This window comes from Anolis carolinensis, chromosome 6 (assembly GCF_035594765.1).
Source record: "Anolis carolinensis isolate JA03-04 chromosome 6, rAnoCar3.1.pri, whole genome shotgun sequence".
In the NCBI taxonomy this organism is placed as follows: Eukaryota; Metazoa; Chordata; class Lepidosauria; order Squamata; family Dactyloidae; genus Anolis; species Anolis carolinensis.
The window spans coordinates 88,027,930-88,046,895 of record NC_085846.1 but is presented as its reverse complement, the minus strand read 5'-3'; the positions used below and the strand labels follow the sequence as shown (position 1 = coordinate 88,046,895).

The following is an 18,966-nucleotide window of genomic DNA, read 5'->3' as shown; positions in this document are numbered from 1 at the left end:
GCTGGGAAATACCTATAATAGGTTTTGGTTCCAACGAGGGCTGCAGTAGAAAGAAAAGAAAGTTGTCACTCTTCCGGGATTGGATACAGAAAATTGTATCCTTCTGTATCTGATGCCAGAAATGGCCTTTGTCCATTACACCAACACTGAAAAACTGCACAAACTGTTAGCAAGCTCCCACACTGTCCTCCTTTCGTAGGGATTTGAAAATCTGGATGTTCCAGCAAATTTTCGAGAATGATTGTCCCTAGGCCCAGTTGCTAGTTAATCCAGATAGCACTCTGTCCTGCACTTTATCCATTTCCCCAGCCATATGATACGTTGTTGCACTATCCCTGGCCCAGCCCTTTTATAGTTGGCCATGTTCATCTTGTAATCCTGGCCATAGTTTTGCTGAACCTATGGAGCTACAATGGGATGGGTTTTTTAAATTTTTACTTTTAGTGTGTTTTAACAAGGTAATTATGTAGTGTTATATTGTTCACTGTATCCATTTTGTTTATTGTCTGTATGGTTTCTTTCCAGCAATGTAATGTTTGCCTTACATGTTGGAAACCTCCCTGAGTCCCTTTGGGGAGATAGGGAGGTAAACAAAGTTTATTATTATTATTATTATTATTATTATTATTATTATTATTTCTTGGCCCCTAAGATTTAGTCATAAGAGTATCATAAAACATTACTTATTTCTGATGTTTGAAATGTTATGCTGATAAAAAAATATAGAAACTTAATGACCACTCTCTTGTCAATGTCTAAATTAATTGTTGGCCAGGATTTTTATACCTTATTTTGTTTCTAACAAAAGTTTCCTAAAGTTGGCTTACATGGCTTTGTTTGGTAGTGGGTGGCAGTCCTGCCCCTATACAAAGTGATATACAGGATTGTGTGAAATCTATTCTTCTAAGTTGGAGTAGCATATCTTTTCAAAATCCTACCTCTCTCAAACATTTCTTTAGAGTGGTCTCTCAATTCTAACCTGGGTTCATAGCTGACTTGGTAAAAAAAAAATCCTTTCACTTAGCAAACTGGCAGATGGGAAAAGCAGATCTCTCCTTTTGGAAATGAATGGATTCTACTAAAACAAAAGATAAAGGATAAGAGCTTTTTAGAAAGAAGGAACTACTTGCTATAACTTGAAAGAATGGGTGACACCGTGACCACTGAATTTAGAACTGCTGAATTCAGAAACTAGATTCCTTTAATGGCACCTGCATCAGATCTCTTTTGGTCTGGGACACATGTTTGATTTCTGTAGAGAGACGGGGGTCTTTAAAACATATATTCCATCATTATACGAACCTGACAGAACTATCTAGTTTATGGCAAGTTTGATAATGTGAGCTGCTAGATAATTGACAAAAATGTTGCTAGATAATTGAAAAAGAAAGAATCCATTTAACTAGCATGAACAGCATGGAGAATGGCATTGTTATATGGCTGTCAAAAAAGCAAGATATAAAATGCTGGAACCTGCTTTTGTTGGAGTGATAAGGTGTCCAACAAGTTTACACTTCTGAAAAAGAAATTATAAAGCCGACAAGAAACTGGAGAATTCTACCAACTTTTTTCATTAAGACTAATTTGCATAAAAGTCACATGGGTAGATGCTGAGGTGTAAATTTCAAAACTTGTGGTGCAAATTGATTGTTCAAGAACAAATTGGATGTGTTTCTCATTGTATGGCTATGGAACTTCAGGATTTAAACTTATTATTATTGTACCAGTTTAACCAGGACGTTTTGGTAAATTATTTGATAAATGTCATTTTTAATCATAGAGGCTATGACACAATTGTTTGGTTTGTTGCAATTTTGATTTTTTAAGTAATATTAACATTAAGACCATAAGAAGAGCAATGATGAAGACCTAACTTGCCCAGCATTCTGTTCACACAAAATTCAGCATAGCATGAATCGATCTGCACCCTTCCACTTATGTTCCATCGCAAGTGATATGCAAAGACTTACTGCCTCTAATGTTGGAGGAGACATACAGGCATCATTTGTAGCCATAAGATGTATACTCCCCCTCTGTATTATAAAATTAAAACAAAATTAGTCATCTGAGTTTTGAACAGTCCTTAGCCTTCTCTGCCAAAGGGTACTGGCACCTAACCAAACTGCAGATGCAAGGATTCCACAGCACTGAGTCATAGCAGCCAAAGTGATATCAAACTGCATTAATTTCAATGGCACAGATACATCCCATGTCTATTTTCTATAGGAGAATTTATACATAGAAGGCTTCGTGTGTCAGCATAAAACTGTTTCTCTCAAAAGAAACTATACCACAAATTTTTCTCCCAGGGCCTGAAAAAAGTCTATGAGATTTGAATCCTGTGAGCTGCCTTCTCATGGAGCTTTCTAAACAGGCTATTCTTCATCTGAATAAGATCTCAGGGTGAATCGCTTGGGACATGGGGCTGAATCTGAAATCTTCATGGGGATGATAGCCGTTGACATAAAACCCGCCTTTATCTAAGATCCTGGCCAATAGGAGTTGATAGCTCGAAACTAGATAGGAAAAGTAATTTGTTGTCACATACCTTTACTGAATTAGTGTCTGGGAGTAAAATAGATATTTTTAATGGGAACTTTGAAGTTTATAGAAACCTGGAAATAATTGTGATAATAGTGAACACGAAAATAAAAATAAAAGGCCAGTTTGGTTTGCGTTTACCAAGCCTTCATTTTCTAAAGTTTCTAAAGTCTAGATGCATCGCGGAGTATCACACACTACTTATGAACCAATATGAATACCAATATGAACAAACTTCCATGGTTAATTAAGAATTCAATGAATTTCCACAAAGATATTTGAAAAGCGTGTTTATTTCACAACCTGTGTGTAAATGAACCTAAAAAGCAGTGGAACTGTATGCCAGAATCTGTCTTTGCACAACACTGCAAAAATCCATCCAATTCAGGGCCAAAGTTTTGATTGTTTCTGTGTTGGAACTCTTTAATGCCACTGAAGCACCAATATCTCTGTGACAAGCTGGAAATTGAATCAATATAGCACTCAGCACTATCTATATTATTTATATAATACATGTGAATAAACATTATACAAGGAAGTTCCATTCAGCAAATGTCCTTCCTAGTGTTAATTAATTATTTCCTGTTTGCATTTCCTTTCCATTTTATTGGTTCCTATTGATCATGATAGGCATATTACTGAATAATCTCTTTTCATTTCCCAATATCAATTCCTGTCCCCATGTAGGAGAGGTTTACAGGACCTTTGCTTTATTTTTGTACAGGAAAATACAGATATTTGAACATTTCTTTAAAATTTAAGAAAAAAGCAAAATGATTAAGTAATATGTGTTGTCGAAGGCTTTCATGGCCAGAATCACAAAGTTGTTGTGTGTTTTCCGGGCTGTATGGCCATGTTCTAGAAATATTATCTCCTGACATTTCACCCACATCTATGGCAGGCATCCTCAGAAAACACACAACAACCCGATTAAGTAATAGTCTTCTCTTTCTCCATGGGAACAGAATTGATTACAAAAATATTATTCAAAATGCATGTACAAACAGTGTGCAATCGTAATTTTCCTGTCACGATCAACAGATATTAGGAACATAAGTAGAAATTGTAAATAATAAATAAAGAATACTCACAAATGTGCTTTGTATACAAATTGAATATTTTGGTATTTGGTAGCTTCTCTAGGCTTGTGCATTTTGGCTGAGCCTCAATCCATTTCTACTGGCCAGATTCCAGTAGACCTCTGTATCCATTTTCGCACACCTCCCGAAAACGGGTGGGTAGCCACATAGCCTTTTTCGTTCTGCACTCAAAAACTATGGCTAGATCCGCCCCACTGGTGGCAGTAGGGAACTTATGAGGCTCCCCTTTCTGTTCCTGGGAGCTTTTCCTTTCTTTCCTTCAAGGAAGCCTGGGTTTCAGCAATTAGGTTAAGGAAGTAGACACAGCTTGCATAAGACACATCACACCATTCTTCTATTCTCATTGGCCCAACAGGCAGGGCTCACAGGGAAATCCCGTGTGAGCACCAAGCGGCAGCCTCTTTGTGTGCCGCATGATGTCGAATAGGGGAGGAGGAGCCGTGATCGGCTATCACATGGTCCCATAACAGACAAAAATGTGACGGCTGGGCCCTTACCATTACAGCCATCTGACCAAGCCAAACAAACCAAATTGGCCAAAGGGAACTGACGACTATAAATCTGTGAACAAGCCTAGTAGATTCTAGTTTTTTGTCAAAATCTAACTTGATTTGGCCATAGAAAAGGGATAGAATAGGGTTATGGTGGTAAAGGTTCATTCATAGTATTGTTGGTGACAAGTAGAACCTTTATCCATTACCTCAATAATGTTCCTAAGTACAGGCAATCCCCAAGTTACGAACATCTGACTTACACATGACTCATAGTTAAGAACTGGGCTGAAACAATGCTATCCAAAGCTAAAATACATATATTTTGGCTGTAGTTACACTTCAAAAATGTATCTGTTCTGACATACAAATGAATTCAATTTAAGAACAAACCTACAGAACTTATCTTGTTCATAACTTGGGGACTGTCTCTACACCTATTTTTTTTTATATAAGTGGTAACTATTCACTACCATGAACATAACTAAATCTTGGCTCTTGGAAACAGGGATGGGGTGGGGGAAATATCTTGTCACCCCGTTTGACTATTGGTCATTAATATTTACTGACATAAAGGGATGCAATTGCAATCTATCTCCCAATGTTCTGCATTATATAAGCTCTTGTTTCATACATAAATTAAACACATACAGAAACACTGCACCTGCTATAAGGACAGGGATTTTGCTAGAATATACAGAAGATCTCAATTTTCTATCACAACCAGTTTTTTCTCACTATTAAACATATTATACCTGCAATGTATGAATGTCACAATTTACTAAAAATAGTATTAGACTAAAGTTTTTCTATCTTATTATTATTCAGAGCTTGGCTCGAAAGCTATAGGAACTGGTCCCTCTTTCAAAACACGGACGGTTAGGAATATAACAAACCCCACTTTAGTCTTGGATTCTCTTCTCTCTCTTGCTCTTTTAGTGAAAACTGTCTGTTAGTGTTTGGATTTTTTGTTGTTGTTGAAAAAGTACATTGTAAAATCCTCTGCTGCTTGCTGAATTTGTTTTGGCATGCAGAGACTCTAATGCACCTGCAGAGAGAATGTTTTCAGTAATGGGTGACATCTGGTCTGAAGACAAAAGTGGAATGTCAGTAGTTATAGTAAAGGGTATGACAGTGGATAGAGCCAATCTAGCTGGCAACTGCTGTGAAGTCTCTGAACAACTATTTGGAAATGCAAAGCTTCTTTAGAAAACTGAAGAATTCTTATGTACTATAAGGCTCCAAAGATAGCTTTGGCTGGGATTCATCTACTAGATGTTTAGCTTAAACACGTTTTAGTACCATGACCATTAGCATATTAAAACTGATCTTTGGAAAAAATAATTTGCAGGTGTACATGCTAGAGAAATAAAAAGAGGGTAAGAAGAAAAATAAAATAGATGGAGGGAGGGAATGAAACAGAACGATTTCTAGGTTTAGCCATTCTCCCACATGAAGTGAAAATAATACTCCCTGCTCCAGACTGGAGTTCACATTCTGAAAATGAGCCTGACTGGGAGAAAATATTAGGACTGATAAATGAAGATAGCACTCCTTTTGTAGAATCTGATGCCCATAGCAACTGTTCCAGTTTATTTTATAGTAAAGTTCGTATGGGGGATCATAAAGTTCATACAGTGAATATCAAACTTGAGTGTTTTGTAAGGGTTACATTTATGTGCTTGTCAAAACAAGAAAGAAAAAGCTGGAATTTTAGTTGATATACTTATGTTTATACCACTCTATGCTACCATCTCTGGGTAGAATACAGTGAGTTCTTGGATTTGCAAGGATCACACATATTGTGACATATGGAATACCATGAAAGCAAAGAAACTGAATGAAGCTGTCTGGTATGTTCATCTGGGAACATGCATTAAATTAATTTGCAAATTGGGATGCATACAGAGAGAAAGGACAAAGTAACAGCAACAGATTTCCCTTTATAGTAGAAGGAAAAAGTGACTTTATCTGTTGTCATTTCATGGCTTATTTTTTAAAGTTCAGTTTGTCCTATCATTTTATCTTGGGCTTTGCTTTCCCCTTAATATTTTCAAATTTAGTACCAGATAAACCCCTACAATTTTAAATAGTTGGGCACATGGCAGTTGCAACATTCCTTACCACATTGTTGTAGAAAGGGGTATATTTATAACCCCTGAGATTTTCTGTCCTTGTGAGCAGCCCTTTAAACATAAAAAACCCATGCTGGATCAAAACAAAAGCCTAGCTAGTCTACAATTCCATCCATAGAGCTGACAGCCAACCAAGAAGAAGTCCATGGGAAAGATAGGAGTGCAACATCACTTTCCTGTCAATGTTCTCCAGCAATTGGTATAGTGAGATATAGTGCATTTGAAAGTGGAAATAATATACTCCCACTGTTGAGACAAGTAACTTTGAAGCCCTTTTCCTCCCATGAATTTTTCATATACCCATCATATGTTCATAGAGTCTGAAACCATCAAAGATAGTGATCATCATGACATCTTATCAAAGTGAATGTTATGGATTATCTATGTGCTAAACTTGGGTTTATTTGTTCTGAATCTTCTCACATTCACTTTGCTTGCTACACAGTGGTCAACATTTGAAGCATCCAGTTTCCACAAGAAGAAGTGAAAAGTATATTCAATAGAAAGATGGTGGTCAGGGAGTGGATATGCTTGACCCTTTCCCTCTTTAAGAGCAGCCAAAAGAACATGGTGTATGATAAAACAATTAAGGACCTAACTCTGCCAACCATTAGTTTCCAAAATGTACAGTGTTCACAAAGGAGGCAAACTAGGGTTGTTCTGTGTCCTGCTTCAAAGTATGGTTGTAAAGAGACAAAGCAAATTTTTCATTAAAAGGAATGACTCAACACACTGAAACACCAGCCAAAAAAAAATAGTCAAACATTGTGAAACTTTTCACACTCCTTTTGGGGAAAAAATAATTTGCATCCAAATCAGTATTCCAGCACAGAAAATATCATCTTTGTGCTAATTATTTGTTCTTGCATGTGACAATTAAATAAGGGAACATTTATTTCATTATTTCTCCTCAATTTGACAGTCAATTCAACTCTGGTTAAAAATAAAGAACACTGAAACAGGGAGTATAGAAGATAGGCGTCTGAAGATATCCATCAATACTTTGTATCTGGACAGCAGACTAAGGACCTCATCAAATGGACCTTGAGAAGTGTTGGGGACCATCTGTCTAGCAAAGGAAATTGTACTGTTAGATCCCCAACTGTCCCGTTTCAAGTTCTGTCTTCCCATCACACATTTTTCTCTTCAGGTTTTCACTCGCTGTTGTCTGTGTTCAGAACCATCACATGAGGAATCCTTTTCTCTGACCTCTCCATATTACTTTCGTTTAATCAGAGAAAACTCCGATATCCGAAAACCAAGAGATCCCTTGCTTTCCCCAAAGCCCTGCACACCAGAGGAGATAGGACACTGTTTTAAAAACTCTTCTTTCAATGGGATCCCTTGCCCTCCCCAAAGTCCTGCGCACCAGAGGAGGTGACACCTCCCCCCATGTCACAGTTTTAAATTACTCTGTTTAATGGGATCTTCCCTCTTCTCTTTTAATCCCTCCTCTTGAGTAGACCAGCAGAATTTTAACTCCACTTTAAACACTACTTTCAATTAAATCTTCCCTCCACTTTTAACACTCCTTTCAATTTGGTGGTCTCCCTCTAGAAGAGATCAGCACATTTTAAAAACACCTTTTCCAATAGGGCCCACACTGTATTTAAATTACTTTAAACAACAGAAGGATCATGGAGGGGCACTTCATAAAATGGAGTGTAATGGAGAAATCCACCACTTCATATGGAGTCTGTCAGATTCCATCACATGTTTTTTTCAGCTCTAGCAACAGTTTTGCCCTGCGCCAGCGGCTCAGAATATCATTACTAGCCTGTGTTCTGAACTTCCTCCTTTCAGCACTCTTCAGCTCAATTTCAAGGACAAACAACAGCAGATGATGTCTGGAAGGAGGCAAATGTCATGTGATGGGCTCTGTGCCTCCTTTAATCCTTGAAATGAAGATGAAGTGTCCTATGATGGGGAAAATGCTCCATATGATGAGGTCATAAGAAGGCACATTTTCTAGCACAATTGCAAAATACACTACATTTCTATTTAAATTAGTGTCTATGCAAATTAGCACATGGAAATCATTGCCTCTTCCTCCATTTCCATTTTTGTGCTTTTTTTCAATGCCCAACTACCTACTTTAATACAAATGCAATATGACCCCATATATCTATGGGGGATATATCTCCAGACTTTGAGTGAATATGTGAAACTGTATGAAATTGCAAATAATAACGAAGCCTACTGAAATGGTGGACTTCTGGTCCAAAAATGCTATAGGGTCACACTGGATGTTCTAGAAAGATATGTTTTCACTTTAGGATAGGGATGGAAGTTCACTTGCAGATATTAGAATGCAACTCCAACATCTGGTTCTTGGAACTTGCAACATTATCTGTTTTAAAACATTAGTGACTTTCCTCCATTACTTTTTATTACACCTCTTTTGACTTCATGTCTTCTCTATAATTTTCTGTCTTCTCTGTATTATTTCTACAAGATCTTGTGATTTAGTCAAGTGGCTACTTGCAATCAGTCAGGAAGTTTTTTTCTGCATCATTCTCCATTCTGGCATCTCTTCTAATTTAATTGGATTTCTTCTGTTTCCTTGTATGTATAAGTTCCTTCAAGTCACCTACTGATTTATGGCAAGCCCATCAATTTCACAGGGTTTTCTTAGGCGAGGGATACTAAGAGATGGTTTTGCCAGTTTCTTCATCTGAAATATTGCCTACAGCAACTGGAATTCATTGGCACTCTCCCATCCAACCCTGCTTAGCTTCCAAGATCAGATGGGATTTGTTGCTTATAAAACTTGTTCTGTTTCCATAATTTACATGATGTAAGGGAAAGAATGATTGCCAATCCAACAATAAACATGACATTTTAATCCTAAACAAACCAGCCTTTCACCACCTCACAGAAATTGAACTGTTTGTTAATACAATATTGTTGACCTGTTCATTCCTATAGCAGTTAGAATGTCTGAAATGACAAAACAACAGTTCTATTAATGGATACTAGAGCCTTCAACTTAGAATATTCCTCATTACAATATAGATACTTAACAAGAAAGATCCAAGCACAGCACATAAAGTACCAATTTAGCGGGAACAGTTGCCTTGGGTTTCCAAGAAGAGCAGAAAAATCTTTCACTGACATACTAGCACCAGTGGATATAAGTGAAAGCCACATTTCTATATTAATTCCCAAGTCCTACTAAGAGATCGAAAATACTGGGAAAAATAGAAACCTGTGGGACTAAAGACTTGGATGCACTATCAAATTTGAGAGTCCTGGTTATGTTAGAGCTAGTGATCATTGCACCACTCTGGCAATGAAACCATCCAATAAAGTATTTGTTCAGTATAAGCAAATAAATGAACAGAGATTAATAAACAGGTATATATTTGTTTTAGTTCTAAACCCAGCAGAACAAACATTGCATAAGCCATGTCATTTTGTACAATGCACTAAAGTAACGATACAGAAACACATCTCTGTTAAAACAACATTTTTATATAGACTGAGAAAAGACATGATTTTGGAAACAGAAATCCTTTTTCTGAACTTGTCAAGAAGTTGCAAAACCTAAGCCCAGACAGGAAGTATGTTGTTTATATAGCTGATAGATTAAAACTTTTCACCTGACCTAGTTAGAATTCTTCTATAAATTCAACACCTTCAGAAATCCCAGCCAGAGATTATTTCATACATTAAACAGTTCATCTGTTATTTGTCAGAAACTCATTAAATCTGAAAGTTTGTACCTAGAACCATGTATTTATTTCCACTTGGAAACTTACCTTGACATGCAAACTTCAGCTCCTTCGCATCTGTAACAGTGGTTCTTTTATCAGACCTGTTTTTTTCGTACCTACGATGGCTTCGCCTTTTCTTGGTCTCACCCCAAAGGTTTGACCCACCATGCATACTTGGAATGTTCAAAATGGCAATCCCTTCCAGAGAAATATTGCTCACGTCTATCTGGATTCCATCACACTTGACAGCAAAAGGAATGAAAGGAAGGAAATATCAGTTAAGGACTATAAAGATGCCAGAATTAACCTACCATTTTGGTTATAGTACTATATTTATTTATTCTCTTTCTCTTTGTTTACTTCCCTTTTCTATATCACCTTTAAAAAGCCAATTCTGTACTGAACCATGTAATCTTGGCATATCCATAGCTCATTTTTTTCTAATTCACCTCCAATAGCTTGGTAAAAATATTTTTCTTATTCTGGTCTTTTCTCTAACTTGGATAGTAAATTATCTGGTATGTAGTCATTTCTAAGGACCTTATCAGATAATCTTCGTGCTCTGTTTCCATGCACTTAGGAAATGGAGACCCACAGAGCCCATCACATGACAAGGGCACATCTGGTGGCTCCGTTTTCTAAGTGCATGGAAACAGAGCCCAAAGATTATCTTCAGGAGTCAGGTGTTACCCAACGTCAAGGAGCAGAATGTGTGAGAAAGCACAGAAAAGACGGTGATGGCTGCCACCCTATAAAATGGCAAAAAGCGGGAGGAAACGGTGTAAGTCAGTTCCCTCCACTTTCCCTTGCTTTTCCCCCACCCATTTTATGAGTTCCTAAGTTGTATGAACTGGATGTCATGGAGCCAGATCCCAGGGCTGGATTTCCGAGCCCTGGACCTGGCGTCATAACATAAATAACCCTGAAAGCACCTGGCGGGAGAAGATAGTATGAGCCTGGGAACTCAGGGTTGAAAGTGTAAACAATTATAATTGGTATGGTGTGTGGGAATAGTAGTAGTAATGTGATCCAGAGGGTGGGGTTTGATGATGATATTTGCGTGTGGTGTTACGTTGCATCAGAGGTGATAAAAATGGATGTATGTAAACATTAGGTCATTCTCGACTTTTCCAAAGTCATGTATTCTTCAATAAAGATTGGATTTGAGAGCAGCCATCTTTGATCTGCGTTCAGACTGGTCCTTTGAAGTGAGCCTGACAATTAAGTCGAGAACCCCGTTCTCACCCTCCTGCGGATTCGCAGTAAAGTGACAATGAGTGGAGAAGGAGATCAAAGCCCAAATGGAGCAGGGGCCCGGCCGTTGGGAGAAGAGAAGTTGCAAGCCGTAGCTTCCTCTACGGGGTACCCCAGGCCGAACGGCGTGACTCAGAGGATTCCCAGGGGAGGAAGAGGCGTCTCTGCGGCTGCAGAAACCAGTTGGGGATCTGGAGGAAGCATGCCAGAGACCGTAGCCCTGCGGTTATCCATCCTGGAAACTAATTTATCCAGGCTGTCGGAAACCGTGGGGAGGTTGGTCCCACTATTGGAAGAGAATCTCCAAAAAGAGCCCATCCGATATGGCGCCGAGAGAGAGCCAAGTAAAGAAGGAGATTGGAGCCAGAGGGGCCAGCGCGCATCAACGCAGAGTCCCGTGGCGGCGAGGGACGAGGGAGATGAGGAATACTGGCGGGAGCTGGAGTTCCGAGACAGAATGGCCCGCGAAATGGAGCGCCAGCGAGCTCTGGGAACTCTGAGGCCGCCAACTCCAACAGAACTTCCAACCCCCCGAATGGGTGTCGGGGTGGAAAGGCCACTGGGGCCAGGGATCGGGTCCAGTGGATTAGCAGACGAAGGCGGAGAGGAGCCGGAGATCCAGGAAGAGGAGGAGGATGTGCCGTACGACGAGGAAAGGCGAGGTGCGGGGACTACAGCGAGGCCCGCATTCGGATGGGTGGAAGGGCCGACAGCAGCGGCAGAATGTCGGGAGCCGCGCAGAACGACTACCGGAGTGGGGCGTGTTCAAAGGGGCCGCCCAAGGAAACCCGATGCAACCCTTCCCCATGCCCCCCAGACAGCATCAACGGGCCGCAGAGTGGATGCAAAGGAGGGAAGATCTCAAACTAGAATACGGAGGGGAATCATCTGAATTGAACTTTTTTCTCATTAGCATCAGAGGATACATGGAAGATAATGCACACACATTCCCCTCCGAAGCAAGCATGGTTCGAGCCATCGGCAACACACTAAAGAGAGGAGCTGCCAGCTGGTATGTACAACTACATGCCAGACGCGACCCATGCCTGAGGTCAGTGCCCCGCTTCCTCGCCGCACTAGAAAACCGGTTCAGAGACCGGCTAGAGCAACTGAGGGCTCGAGACCAGCTTAAAGGAATAAAGCAGAGGGACAAAACGGTGCCCGAGTACGCAGAGGAATTCCTCCACCTCGCGGAAAGGGTACCAGAGTGGTCTGAAGTGACCAAAGTGGAGATATTTAAAGAGGGACTACGCCCCGAGGTTTTTAGCTGGGCAGCGCACAGAGATGACCCCGAAACACTCCAGGGCTGGATCCAACTAGCGGGGTGCGTTGAATCCACCCTGGCCCAAGTAAAGCGCTTCAGGGGCAGCGGCGGCCAGCAAAGACCGGTGGCGAGAGGTCGAGGAGAAATGAGGAAGCAAGAAAAGCCCGGAGGGAGGCCGGGGATCCCCTTCAGAGGAGATGACAACAAACCCAAAACGGGATGCTTTGTATGTGGGAAGACGGGCCATCGAGCAGCAGAATGTTGGGCCCGGAAGGGGGAGCCGCCAAAACCCTCAAAGCCCAAGCCAGCAACCGGGAGGCGCGCGGAGGAGGAGGTGCAAGCCCCAAAATCTCCGGAAAGGCTGGTGAGTCGAGACAAACGCATGCTAGTAGTGCCAATTTGCCTATCGGGGCTAGAGAACCGGGCCACCTGCAGGGCATTCGTGGATTGTGGTTGCTCTAGGAACATTATAACTCCGGAACTAGCAGGAGCGCTGAAATGCCAGCAGATGTTGCTTGACTCCCCAATTGCATTTTCACAGTTAGATGGATCAGTTGCGGCTGGGGAAGTATCTACAAAGGAAATACGGGGGGTCCCATGTAAAATAGGCAAATGGGAAGGAAGAATATCCTTTGTGATAGCCCCTATCGCCACATACCACGTAATATTAGGGATACCGTGGCTCGAACAGGCAAATCCTGAAGTAGATTGGAGAGGAAAGAGCCTAGCATTTAAAGAACAACAGACGCAATGGGAGATAAGCAAAATTGCAGGAGAGGAGGACGAGGGAGATGAAGCAGGTGAAATAGACCCACAGCTATTGCCTCCTGAATACAGAGACTTTGTGGATGTTTTCAATCAGAAAGAGGCAAGTAAATTACCTCCCAAGAGGAATATAGAAGTAGAAATTGAAATAACCCCAGGAGCAAACTTACCAAAACCAAGAGTGTATCCCATGTCTGTTCAGGAGAAGGAGGAATTGAGGAAATATATCGATAAGAACCTGGCGCGAGGCTTCATTAAGCCATCCAATTCTCCTCTCGGAGCCCCAGTGTTATTTAGGAGAAAGAAAGACAACTCCCTAAGATTGTGCATTGATTATCGAAATTTAAATGCAATTACTAAGGACAATAAATACCCTATGCCCTTAGTAAAGGATTTAATCACCGTATTGAAGAAAGGGAGCATATTTACTAAACTTGATTTAATTGAAGCATATCATAAATTAAGAATCAAACCTGAGGATACTTGGAAAACTGCATTTTCCTGCGCATTCGGCCATTTTGAATATAAAATTTTGCCATTTGGATTAAAAAATGGCGGGGGTTGCTTTATGCAGCTTATAAATGAAATACTACACCCATTGTTGTACCGAGGGGTATTCATATTCCTTGATGATATCTTGATCGTGAGCGAAGATAAAGAAAAGCACGTGGAATTGGTCCGGGAAGTTTTGCAGAGACTAAGGGAAGCAAAGCTGTACGCAAAACTGTCCAAATGTGAATTTAATAAAACTCAAATCGACTTTCTGGGGTATCGGATATCTCCAGAAGGGTTAGCTATGGATCCGTCTAAAGTATCAGATGTAAAAGAATGGGGAGTACCTCAAACGAGGAGGCAATTGCAATCATTTCTGGGGTTTGCAAATTTTTATAGATCCTTCATAAAAGGCTTCGCGCAAATAACCGCACCCCTTACTGAACTTTTAAAAACAAAAGGGAAAGGGGAGACAGCAAAAGTGAAAGCTCCTGGCGCCAAACTGAGTTGGACGCCAGAATGCCAAAAGGCATTTGAAACCCTAAAAGGATGCTTCACAAAAGAACCCATCCTAAAACACCCCGATATAAGGAGCCCTTTCATAATTCATTGCGATGCTTCAGACTGTGCATACGGGGCAGTACTATTGCAAAAGGATCAAAATGGGAACTTAAAACCTTGTGGATATTTGTCCCGGAAGTTCAGTGAAACTGAAAAATGTTGGCCCATATGGGAAAAGGAGGCATTAGCCATATTAAAAGCCTTAGAATGCTGGCGACACTTCCTCGAAGGAAGCGGAATCCCATTTGAAATTTGGTCTGACCATAAGAACCTCCAGTATTTAAAATCGCCTCGGAAATTGTCCCCCAAACAAATTAGATGGGCACAATACTTCAGCAGGTTCGATTTCCAATTAAAATTTTTCCAAGGGAAGCAGAATGTCTTGGCAGATGCTCTTTCACGCATGCCTCAACACGAAGGCGTAACCACAGCCAAAGAGGGAACAATATTCTCTGATAAACAATGGGGCTTAGTTGTCAGGACAAGAGCGCAAACCCAAAAAGAGAACACTGCTATTGTTGAAATCGACGGGGAAAATAGTTGGGGAAACGAACTGAAACAGTCTTATGAAGGAGATCAGTGGATCGAATCCAACGCGGAAAAGGGGGAGCAGAAGGGGGGATTTTGGTTTGTGAACAAGAAACTGTATATCCCAGCAATATTAAGGATTAAGATTTTGCATCGTTTTCACAATAACCAGAGCGCTGGTCATACAGGAATTACAAAAACAACAAAGGCAATAGCAAAACATTGTTGGTGGCCAGGAATGAGGAAGGACATAAAGAATCATGTTGTTCAATGTGACGATTGTGCCAGAAATAAATCGAGAGGAGGGAAGCCAATGGGATTATTACAAACAGTAGCGGAACCTACCAGACCTTGGGAATGTGTAGCTATGGATTTTGTGGGGGAACTGCCGGTTAGCAAAGGACATCGTTATATCTGGACAGTATTAGACCTGTTTTCTAAACAGGCCCACTTTATAGCACTGACGAAATTACCATCGGCAGAGAAGCTAGCTGAATTATACATAAACCACATTTACAAACTTCATGGATGTCCCAGTAGAGTGGTCAGTGACAGAGGAGTTCAATTCACAGCAAAATTTTGGGAAAAATTCTTGGAAATGCTAGGAGCAGAAAGGAGTCTAAGTTCTGCTTTTCACCCCATGACAAACGGGGCAGTAGAACGTACTCAACAGACACTGGGGCAGTTCCTTCGAATGTACTCTAACATGAGACAAAATGACTGGTCTAGGTGGCTGGCTTTTGCGGAACTAGCTTTTAATTCGACTATACATTCAGCAACAAATAAAACTCCCTTTGAAGTAGTTTACGGGTATGAAATACAGCCTTTGCCCCAGTTGCCAAGATGGACAGAGGATGAAGAAACAGGGGCAGGGAAATGGAAAGCTCAAATGCTAGAATGCTGGAGTCAAGTGACTGCATCCTTAAAGGAGGCACATAAAAAGTATAAAACGTTCGCAGACAGAAAAAGAGTGGAAGGCGATAAATTGGGGAAGGGAGATCTAGTGTGGTTAAGTACCCAAAACATCAAATTGGGGCTACCTTCGAGAAAATTGGGCCCCAAATATATTGGACCATTCAGAATACAGGGTGTTATCAATGAAGTAACTTTCCAGTTGGCATTGCCAAAGAGTTTAGGGAAAATACACCCAGTATTCCATCGCAACTTACTGAAAAAGTATATGGGGACTTTGGACAAAATGGACACATAGAGTTATTGTTTGATTTATTTCAGGATTGTGATGAAAGAAGAACCGAAGAGGAGGATGAAGAAAACGAGGGCGCCATGTCATGGAGCCAGATCCCAGGGCTGGATTTCCGAGCCCTGGACCTGGCGTCATAACATAAATAACCCTGAAAGCACCTGGCGGGAGAAGATAGTATGAGCCTGGGAACTCAGGGTTGAAAGTGTAAACAATTATAATTGGTATGGTGTGTGGGAATAGTAGTAGTAATGTGATCCAGAGGGTGGGGTTTGATGATGATATTTGCGTGTGGTGTTACGTTGCATCAGAGGTGATAAAAATGGATGTATGTAAACATTAGGTCATTCTCGACTTTTCCAAAGTCATGTATTCTTCAATAAAGATTGGATTTGAGAGCAGCCATCTTTGATCTGCGTTCAGACTGGTCCTTTGAAGTGAGCCTGACACTGGATGCTTCCTACTTTCTACCCATGTTGATATTGTTATGTCCCTTAAAGTCATTTCTGACTTATAGTGACCTTAAAATTGCCTATGGCTTGGAGGAAAAAAGCCATTACAACATGAGGCTTCCATTCTGCATGTCTTTTTAAGCATCAAAGTTTAAAGTTGCATGTAATATTTATGGTCAGGAGCCTTACAAATGCTGTAGAGCTTTTCTACATACTAAGAAACTGTGATGATAAGAAAAGGGCCATTTTTGTAGCAAGCATCTTTTAATGGGCAGTTTGAACTCGCTTTGGCCTCAATAACTTAAAGCCCCGAGATGTCTTATTTTGGAAGATAAGCAGGGTCAGCCCTAGTTAGTACTTGGATGGGAGACCACAAAGGAACACTAGGTCCTTTCGGCTGTATTACATAAGAAAGAATTGGAGGAAGAAACACTTTTGAATACTTCCTTGCCGAAAAAGACTATGAAATTCATAGGAACATCATAAGTTGACAGGTGACTTGAAGGAGCCTACACTCACGCACAGTACTGATTATACTTTACTAGTAAAATCAAAATTTCATAGTTTTTAAACATCTGATATATGTGTTAAACATTAATATGACTTCTTTTTACTAAATATTCTGCTCATGTGTATACTCACTTACTACTATACATTCTTGATAAACAGATATTAATTTCATAATTAAAAGTAATCTTGTGTAAATACCCTGCAGGCCTCAATGAATCAAACACATACTGTGTGTCAGGCCTCCCACTGTCTTCAAGTGGAATGTACTGGCTGGATAATTAGATAGTACATATTTTTTAACCTTATTTGCATGCATATTATATCTTTTGCACACTGACAAGCAGCAGTAACAACAAAAGTCAGATTACCACAGGGAATTCCCACAAAGAAGTCTTCATTCCTTATAATTTGCAGCCTAAATTAAAATAATTTGATCTTTGACAAGGATGAAATGTCAAGCAGAAGGGGGTCCTCTACAAGCCACAGCCTGTGGCTTCTGAAATCTGCCTAATTTATGTCAGTCACTTCTTAATACATATTTAAGTATTACACGAAAAAGATGATAAATATGCAATCTGACACCTTTGGTATTTCCCTGCTGTTAATTTATAAAGGTCTTGCACCCCCCCGAAACTGACTAAAATTATTTAAATAAAGGGAGAATTGTGATATAAGATGGTGCAGGGAGCATTTTCACTCAATATCAAACACAGCAGGCAGTACACTAAGACAATTATTTCACTAGGCCCCAGAAACCTGCTGTGATGCGTTACTTTCAGAATTAGTAAAAGAGAAATTCTTTTGTTCAGGCAGCAAGGAATTTTCAGGAAAGATCTATTTCCACTGTGCTGCCATATCTATGTTGAGAATGGTGGCCCAATTTCATTGTTAGTGCATGGCAGAATACTAACAGACATTTATGCACCTAGCCTTTCCATTCATCCTAATAGTAAAAAGAGGGTCAGATGTGAAAGAGTGATTTAGTTGCAGGGAAAATAGACAAAGACATTTCCAACTGAAAGTTTATCTGTACTGCAGAATTAATGCTGTTTGACACTCCTTTAACTGCTATGGCTCAATGCTATAAAATAATGGGAATTGCAGTTTTAAAAGGTCTTTAGCCTTCTTGGCCAAAGAGTGCTGATGCCTCAGCAAACTACAAGTCCCATGATTTCATAGCATTGAGCCATGGCAGTTAAATTGGTGTCAACTGTATTAATTCTACAGTATAGATTAGTCATTGGCAAACTTTTTCACCTTGGTGTTGCATTGTGGACCCAGCTGGCCGGGCCAGGCCGGGGGGGGGGGGGGGAGACGGGAATCTGCTGGGCGGGGATGGCCCAGAAAAGGGCAGGTCCAGGAGAAGTCAGGGCAGGGCCCGGGTCATGCTCAGGTTGTCCTCCCAGCATAAGGACAAGGCTTCTCATCCCATCCTTATGCTGGGAGGAAAGTGGAACAAGCGGAGACTGCCCCGATCCCCCTTCCCATCCTTCTCCCTGATCATCCGCCTGTCCTGTTGGCATTATGCTGGGAGGAGCGTGAGACAGGTGGTGGCTGAGTGTGCTCCAGAGAACTCTCAGCCACCGCAAGCTACCTTGAGCTGTCCTCCTAGAATAAGGATGGGGTCGCTCACACCATCCTTACGCCAGGAGGAGGGCGAGACACACGGTGGCTGAGAGTGCTTCAGAAGTCAGGGCAGGGGCCGGGTCATGCTCAGGTTGTCCTCCCAACATAAGGACAGGGCTTCTTATCCCATTCTTATGCTGGGAGGAAGGTGGAACAAGTGGCGACTGCCCCGACCCTCCTTCCTATCCTCCTCCCCGATCCTCCAGCAGTCCTGTTGGCATTATGCTGGGAGGAGGGTGCGACAGGTGGTGACTGAGTGTGCTCCAGAGGACTCTCAGCCACCGCATGCCTTCCTCGAGCTCTCCTCTTAGTATAAGGATGGGGTTGCTT

At 40.9% G+C, this 18,966-nt stretch overlaps 1 protein-coding gene across 6 annotated transcripts in view; it reads right to left on the bottom strand.

Moving 5' to 3' along the window:
* Positions 1-18,966, bottom strand: part of dgkb (diacylglycerol kinase beta) — a 328,171-nt gene that overhangs the window by 50,698 nt on the left and 258,507 nt on the right. For all 6 annotated transcript variants that reach the window (XM_008112613.3, XM_062984283.1, XM_062984284.1 and 3 more), the window contains one exon: positions 10,029-10,224. In XM_008112613.3, the coding sequence (XP_008110820.1) occupies positions 10,029-10,224 (196 nt within the window). The remainder of the gene's footprint in view (positions 1-10,028; positions 10,225-18,966) is intronic.